Here is an 8,940-nt window from a genome sequence, read left to right on the forward strand (position 1 = left end):
GACAATAAACATCCATGAACCAGCTAGGCATAAATAAGCCTGCCATTTGCCAGATTTTGACTTGTTGCTCTGACAACACTTCCAAATATAAATTGTGTCAGCTTTGATAAACCAATATCCAGACTCCAGTCAAATCATTAGTCTGGACAATTTGGTTATCCATGTACAAAGAATAGTACCCAGATCTTTGTTGGACCTGCACAAGTGGATAAGTCTCTTTTCCTGCAACTCTCCTGACTTCCTTAACTGAGATACTACATACTCAGATAAAAGGACTGGATAGCCCCTGGGTAAGCCTTAACAACCCTAGCCAGACAAACAATGCAGGTGTGGAAAAACAAATTTGCTTTAGAATGGAACAGTTTGACAGTTTGTGAGATCATTACGACTCAGAACCAACAAACATTCTCTGGTCTTTATATTCAGCTGAAGTCGAACAGTCTTTAAGAGCTGGCAGCAGAGCAGTGGTTATCAACCCCTTTAAAATAGCAGAAATATTACCTTTCTGTATCTTTCAAAAAAATAAAAATAAAAATAAAAATTAAATCAACTTTGGGAGTTTCTCGGAAAGCACAATGTTGAGAATTTGCAGCAGAGCTATGGTAAGTAAACCTCACCATTTTGGTACATATATTTCTTTATCCTTCTACAAAACTAATGTTTTTCTACCCTGTTTTAGTATGTCTTACGTTTTTGTTTTTTTTTATATTGTGATTTTAATTTTTGTTCAAGGTCTTTACTCCCCTTATTATGCTCAAGCTAGAGGGCAGAACTAATACATATAAATGAATCCAAGCTTTAATTAATCCAAGCCCTTGCCAAACAAGCTCACACAATACCGATTAAGCCTTTTACTGCCAGGAAAAGCTCTCTTTATTTATTAGTATACCAGAGTTGTGCTGTTTGCTGTCTATCATGACGTTGCTACTGTATTGGCATTCTTCTATGCAAGGTAGAAGAATGCCGATACAGCTTATTTCTGCTCAGAATGAATACAAATAATCACTTACCTATAGTTCTTCACAGCATGGCTGCTTATTTTGCCTGTCTGATTAGTTACATAGCAAATCAGTCTACCTATATTACTCAGTACCTTGACATGCAGGAAGGGGGAAGGAGCACAGCAACATGGCATTATTCTGAATCCTAAATTATTCTTAAGCACATCAACAGATTTTGTGTAATTACTCTCACTGTGACAGAGGGCTGACAAAGGTTCAGGTCTACTTTTTGTGTTATTCATGGTATTCTTCTACTGCTTCTTCTTCTTCTTCTTCTTCTTCGTCTTCTTCTTCTTCTTCTTCTTCTTCTTCTTCTTCGTCTTCTTCTTCTTCTTCTTGCAGAACTAAGTGTAATACAATATGGCCTGATATCTGGCCAAGATGAAACAGTTGTCATTAAAACTAGTTATAACATATATGTACATCTATTTGCTTACATTATTGTATCTGTCAGATAAAGGTGGGGATGGTGAGGCCCTTTCACTTGGTGAAACCTGTATCAGCGACCCTAGTTCCTGGCAGAAACCTGTCCCAGCAGAAGGGACTGCCCAGTCAGCCTGTCCCCCCTCTGCAGCAGACCTGTGACCACTACCTTAGCTACCTGGAGCCCATGTTGGAGGAGGATGAGTTGAAGCAAACTGAAAAACTGGTGGAAGAGTTTCGGAAAGCAGGAGGAGTCGGAGAAAGACTGCAGAGAAGCCTTGAGATGAAAGCACGCAACACCGAGAACTGGGTGAGCTCAACAACTGCAGTAACAGCTGTAGATGCATTTAATGAGACAAATGGGGTAACCTCCTCACACATTCTGCCGTTCAGTCAGACAACTCACGTTTAAATGTTTATTTCAACATAGTTAGAGTTTGGCGTCCAGACTCCGGCCTCATCACTTCCCGAAAATATGTTTACATGAGATTTTGGGAAGTGATTATTAAATATTTTCCCCCCTAGCCAGAGCTTGCAGGTGGATGCTGGAATGGAGGTGGGGCTGGAAGAGCAAGCAGCAGTACTGATGCAGGGCAGCAGCGGCATAGACAATGCAAATGGGGAGCTGGGAAGATTTTGCAGCTTAAATAGATCGCCAAATTTGGAGGGAGTGTTTGTAGATGTGTTTATGAATCGGTGCAGCTCGAGTTGACTGCCTGAACTAGTTCGCAAGCGTCGCTCCATTTCAGTCAGACAACTCATGTTTAGTTTAGTTAGTTTAGTTTATTTACTTTATTAATCCCCCTGAGGGGAAATTCAATGTTTTCACTCTTGCTTGTCAATTACACACAGGTCCGAAAGACACACACATGCACAAACAGGACCTATACATGCACAAAGTGGAGAGATGTCAGAGTGAGGGGGCTCGAATAGGCGACCCTTCGGTTCCCAACCCAAGTCCCTATGGACTGAGCCACTGCCGCCCGCAGTTTAAATGTTTATTTTAACAGTTTATTTTAACCATCTGGTGAGCAGCAATTTGCTTAAGCACATTGACAGATGCTAAGATGGATAATATTCTTGCCCAGCAAACCACCTGGTATGTAAATATAGAATTAAACAGCAAAGCAGCTATGAATATTTATTTACGCATTAAGGGTTGCATGAGCTCATGAGCTTTTGCGCAGACAAGTTCTCTTTTTTGTGGAGCCTGACATAGCGTTGGTAAGCAGAGAATGACAAGCGGCCCAGGAATCTTAATTTTGAGGTTGGCAGATTGAGAGCTGCAGTTGTAGACACGCCAATTCTCAGAGAGTGAGGTGAGAAGCAATCAGGAGGTAGGCCACAGCTCAGGCAGAGATCACGCAGCTTCAAGGTGAACCAGGATGTTGTTAATGGTTTGCAACCCTCAATGATGAACAGTGGTGCCAAATGATGGGTCGGCAAGCAATAATGCAGGAATTTCATCATGGAAGAGAAAGGACAGAAAGTAGTATTAGTTTTGGCAATGACAGTGGAGATGCTCCGAGCTGGTGGAGACATGGGAAGGTCAGCTACTAGGAAATCATCTAAAAGATGCAGGACAAAAGGGAGTTTGCAGGTGTTGTAGAGAATCCAGCATAAGGCTTCTGACAGGGTGTCAAAAATGCGAGGGCTGAGAGAGAGGGCGGCAGGGTTGCATGAGCTCATGAGCTTTTGCAAAGACAAGTTCTGATGCAGGGCGGCAGCGGCATAGGTCAATGCAAAGGGGGAGCTGGGAAGATTTTGCAGCTTAAATAGACCACCAAATTTGGAGGGTGTGTTTGTAGATGACATATGGGGAGTGATGTATGACGTGTGTGTATGAATCAGTGCAGCTCCAGTTGACAGCCTGAACTAGCTCGCAGGCGTCGCTTCATTTATTTAGCTCCTGGTTCACTAAATCAAGAGCTCATTTTACACTGAGCTCATGAGACTGACTTTTATACACATTCTGCTAGTGAAGGAAAGCTCATAGATACAGATTTCCAAGTTTTAAATATAAATCATATTTATCAAATTAGTATAATGATTTTAAACTCATGTTTTTTCAATCGAGAGAGAGGAGAGAGGGTGGGTCTGGAGAGAGAGGGTGGTGCTGGAGAGTGAGGGAGATACAGAGAATGGTCGAAGTGACAGCTGCACCAGTGCAGAGATGGAGGTCGAGGTAATGTGGATACAGATGATGTTTCAGTGGTATAAATGCACAATATAATGAATGTCTGATCAAAAGACAGAAGAGCACAGTTGCAGCCTGTCATTTTTACAATACAGTCATCATCAAATGAAGGAAATTTCAAGTTAAATGAAAATAAGTCACTTCCTGTTTCTTTGGTCGACTACAAAATAATCATATATGTTCTTACTCTATATCGATATCTTTCAAAGATTCAATATAACTTTTCAAATGGTGTAAAATTAACAGTATTAATAAAAAAAATCATCACCAGTAACCTCGTGTCACCAAATTAACCTGGATTAAAACTTTGTAGATTATAAATTTAAATATAAAAATTGAATGATTCATTTAACCCTGGAGGGGATGGAAAACAAGGGAACATGGGATATTACTGTATTTGATTCATGTCAATTAGAACAACACTCACTTTGTTCAGTCACAAACTAAACTAAGACATTTTGTCCAATTTCATCCCAAATTTGGAAGAAGACAATGTCCAGAATCATTTAATATGAAGTAAAGGCACCATGAAACACCTTCTTTACAGACTCAAGGGACTTATCTATGGAGCTAGAACAGTCTCAAAATGAGTAAATGCATACAGAAATTAATAAATGCACAAAAAAGGATTCACAAATGTATATATGTATATATATATATATATATATATATATATATATATGAAAGGTGCTATATAAATAAAGTTTATTATTTTTATTATTATTATATATGACTCAAAACATAAACACATTTTCAATGCACACAAAAATATGTTTCATTCTATATATAAGTAAAAGAAAATCCACATATAAAAAATAAGATTTATAAACATATTTTTGATGCACACACAAATATTTCTTGTTTTAAATATGTGCAATTGAAATTCACAGATGTACGCATGTAAAAGTATTTGCAATTTTCATCAAATACATATTTGGAGGTTGTTACATTGATATATGAAATGTCGAACCTGCATTTAGAAAGTGCTTTTAATTTAGTAAACTTCCCTGCATTTTACAAAGGAGGAAGTTTACAATGAATGGAAAGGAATGAAACATATTTTTGTGTGCATTGAAAATGTGTTTGTGTTTTGAGTCATATGTATATATAAATCCCCAACTACATCTGTGAATCCTTTTTGTGCATTTATTAATTTCGGTGTGCATTTATTCATTTTGAGACTGTTCTAGCTCCATATTTATCTGTCTATGTCTCTATGTGCGTGTGTGTGTGATTTATAGTTTGTAATTGTTTGTAGTTTACAGAGGATTTTGTGAAGGGTGAATTTCTCGGCGCGCGGAAGCCTTTGGCAGGTTTTTCAAACCCTGGGGGACTCTTTCCCAAAGCAGACTACAGAGACAAAAAGGGACAAATAAGGTAAACACACACACACACACACACACACACACACAGTAGGCTTGGGTCCAATGTCCATCACCATCCTCAGTCTACTGGATCTATCATATGGCCCATCTAAACAATCAGTCACTAACCATCCATTTCTATTAGACCTTTCCAGTTTTTATCCCGGAAATCAGGTCATCTTTTGAACAGAGGTGGATGAGTTGTAGAGTCTGATGGGCATAGGAAGAAAGGACTTCCTGATGATCTTGTTGATTTCGACGGTCCTCACCTTGCTGAGCCAGCACATGACAGCAAAGCCTCCACAGGAAGTAGTGTCACTCTAGCCCTTTTTGTCCCAGTCCAGTTTGTTGTTGAGATCTACTCATAGGTACTTGTATGCCAGTCCAGATTCAAACAAACAAAACAGTTGGGGAAATGTCTTCCGAAAGCAACGATTAACTTCAAATATTTAAAGTTAGTCCTTAAAATTGCTTTCAGTACTGTAAACATTTCCATACGTGCAGTAATGTCACTGTAGCAAATACCGTGGGACATTTACATAGTGGTCAAGAGTGCTGGACCGGAAGTGTCGCACAAAAAAACGGAAGCTGGCTGCGTTCTGTTTTGCCTCCGTGTGTCCGTGAAAAATAAGGTGAATAGAACATGTAGTCAGGAAAAATATAGGATATAGGCAACAAATCGGAATTGGGCATCAAGACATGGTAGTGTTAAGGCATCCTTAGTCTGATTTATAATGTTGTCTGTGGCTCTGAAGGTAACTTTCTAAAGGCTTAGAAACTATGTCAGGGTTATCTCAGCCACTCTAATTTGGACAATGTCTTTTTAAAAATAGTTCCATTTTCAAATTTTTTGCGTTCCTTTCAAACATTTAAATGAATAACCATGTATTCTCTGTTCAGGTTTGCTGCCAAATTCATAGCAGGTGGAATGGAATTAAAGACAATGATTGACAAGTGAGTACTGAACTTGAAAGTTCTCTTTTCACCAGACACAAAGATCTTTTTCATCCTAGGAGTTTCATTATCTTCTGTCATGGTTTGTTTCACACAGTGTAATAATTAATATAACTATTGTGCAGCTCAATAATGAACCGTAATATTAATTAAGACCAATCAATTTATTTGTTGTTTTCACCTTCAAGCATCAAACAGCAAAATAAGCAGTTAATTTACACATTAAAGGCTCTCTAAGTCTTCCTAAGCTTGAAAAGTTTTTGTCACATACAGCAAACATCTCCTCACGACCCGCTAGCTACATGTCCTCTGAATATGCTATGAAAAAGTCCGGTCTCTGTAGGCAGCCCAGGCTCCGCAAATGGCAACAAAAACACTTCACTTCTGTTTACGTTCAACAATGTTATCAAACACAATGGAGCTAGCTCGCCTTCTAGCCTCACTGTAGCCTGTAGCTCTGACTGCCTCTCTGGGCACCACGGCATGAGACCGTGAGACATGGGCACCGCGTTCATGTGTGTGTGTGCTTGCTTTCGCTGGTCTCACGCTGGCTGGTTGGTGCAGCCTGGACCAAAATGTTTTTGTTGCCATTTGCGGAGCCTGGGCTGCCTACAGAGACCGGACTTTTTCACAGCATATTCAGAGGACATGTAGCTAGCAGATCGTGAGGAGATGTTTGCTGTATGTGACAAAAACTTTTCAAGCTTAGGAAGACTTAGAGAGCCTTTAACAGAGGTTTTAACTGCTGCCTAAAATTAGTACTATGCTGTTTTAAATGATGTTTTAAGCAGGAGATATAAAGTTAGTTCTCTGAAGAATTTGAACAAGGTTTATTTCCAACTAAGGTGCTTATAGTTTAACTACAGTCAAAAGTTGAACTTCAACTTGTAGAAGTTCAACCAAGTTAAGATATTTGCACTCCATCTTTATGAGAGTACTCTCATTTGTGCATTTTTGGTTTGGCTCGGTTATAGTATTTCTATTTCTAAGTAAAAAAAAAAAAAAAAAACCTTACAAAAATATTTGCCAAAAAAATTGTATGCATCAAATGCTGTATTATAGGTGACAGTAACCAGTGGACTGAATGTATCAGTACTGCTGTAGGCCTTCTTAATTTCTCTGATTATGTTGGACAAAAGATTAAACTTGAGTCAAAGATGGAGAGGCAGAGCTACATTATTGAAAGTGGTCCCGAGCATCCAGTGGATGTGGCAGCTTCAGGGACATCAATGGCCAAAATTGTAAATAATACTGAATGGCTGAGGTTAAATGTTTATTTGTTTTCCAGTGAGACACTACCAGATGAGTACATGAGAGGGAAGCCGCTGTGTATGAAGCAGTTCGAGCAGCTGTTTTCATCCTGTCGTATCCCTGATCTGAAGATGGACACCTTTGAGCAATACACCAACAAACACATCACTGTAGTACACAACGGTCAGGTAAGGAACATCAAGTCACTGTAGTGCACAACTGTCAGGGTGAACACATCACATAACTGTAGTGGAGCCTTTAATTCCTCTCATCTGCCGTATGGAGATTGTGAGGGGAAAAAACAACAGTGAAAAAGCTGTGATATGCTGTGTTGGCCCTCTACATCATCAAATCTTCCACAAATAGAAGCCTGGCTGATGGGAAGCCAACAAGGAAAATTCTGATGGGGTAAAGGGGTCCCTGAACACTTCACCAGTGACATGGAATGTTCCAAGCCTTGGTAAGGTCAGCAAATGCATCATTACCAGCCCTGTAGCGACAGTGTGTCACTGTTTAATCCTCTCATCTCCCATGGAAACCGGGAGAAAAAATTAAACATGGGTTTATTTGTTTTATGTTAATCTGACATACATTGTGAGCTATATCAGACCATCATGCGGTGCATAGCTTTTATGAATGGGCACAGCACTCTAAAGCCACTAGTTAGCACTGGTCAAACTGGTGTTAATCTTCCACCCTCTTTCACCTGTACTGGGGCTGGGTCGGGGTGTGTGTTTGCTGATACAATCATAAAGTCTCACTTGAAAACAGTCTTACGAGCTGAATTCAGTGATGAGTCTTAAGGAAAGTAATTTGTTGTAACAAAAAAAATATATTAAAAAATTCACTTTACCAACATGAACATCAACACCAACACATAAAAACAGCCCCCATACCTTCGGCATGAGCAGAGCCATGATATGTGTCTCCAAAGAGGCAGCAAGGAAAATGGGGACTGTGTACCTGCGTACTACCATCACTCATTTTAGGTCTATTACGGAGCTTTGTCTCATATCCATTCTGTGGATGCAAGTGGGAGACGGGACTGCCGTCTGTCTTCCTCTAGCTGATGGAAGCACTGAGTGACTTGACTCCAAAAAGAACTTCTGTAATGGCAGTGGCCAACAAAGATCCCCATGGTGCTTTTAGGGGGGCGAGTCAGATATCACTCACTTGTCAGCATCTCTCTGTCACACAGCAGCCATGTTTAAAGGCATCCTGCTCCTTTACCAACCAGCTGACTTTGGAAGCAGGTGCTTCTCACCACTGCTAAAGAGAAATTTATGCTTTCCTCAATGTGTGAATGTGTGCTCATGATTAGAGGAGTATTACCCAAAGAGTCCAGTAGAAGGCAAGCCTGTGACAGATAGAGCATAAGGTTAGTACTCCATTGCTCATTTGGTCATTAATGCAAAACCTCACTTCAGAGAGTTCACAACTTGTCGCAAGTTGGTTTGTTATACGGAAGTTTACGCGAATGTTAGCCTGCTACACCTGTTTTGATGGCACTGGTACACATAAAAATGGTTGCCGCTCTGGCAGTCCTGCTATTTTGATTCAAATGGGGGTGTCGGTTCTACTGTCATTTTGTTGCTATTCTTCAAGACAACTGACCTACTTCACTGGCCTTCAAGCAACAGAACAAAGTCTGATCTCTTCTGTCAGACCACCAGTTTCTGCAACAGCAATTCAATTCAATTCAATTCAATTTTATTTATAAAGCCCAATATCACAAATCACAATTTGCCTC

General features: G+C 39.8%; 1 protein-coding gene across 1 annotated transcript in view; it reads left to right on the forward strand.

The window, feature by feature from the left end:
• Positions 1-393: 393 nt before the first annotated feature.
• Positions 394-8,940, forward strand: part of LOC126384780 (carnitine O-acetyltransferase-like) — a 26,454-nt gene continuing 17,907 nt past the window's right edge. The window contains exons 1-5 of the mRNA XM_050036070.1: positions 394-602; positions 1,456-1,734; positions 4,880-4,998; positions 5,886-5,939; positions 7,228-7,378. Coding sequence (XP_049892027.1) covers positions 576-602; positions 1,456-1,734; positions 4,880-4,998; positions 5,886-5,939; positions 7,228-7,378 — 630 coding nt within the window. The 5' untranslated portion in view covers positions 394-575. The remainder of the gene's footprint in view (positions 603-1,455; positions 1,735-4,879; positions 4,999-5,885; positions 5,940-7,227; positions 7,379-8,940) is intronic.

This window comes from Epinephelus moara, chromosome 23, assembly GCF_006386435.1.
Source record: "Epinephelus moara isolate mb chromosome 23, YSFRI_EMoa_1.0, whole genome shotgun sequence".
In the NCBI taxonomy this organism is placed as follows: domain Eukaryota; kingdom Metazoa; phylum Chordata; class Actinopteri; order Perciformes; family Serranidae; genus Epinephelus; species Epinephelus moara.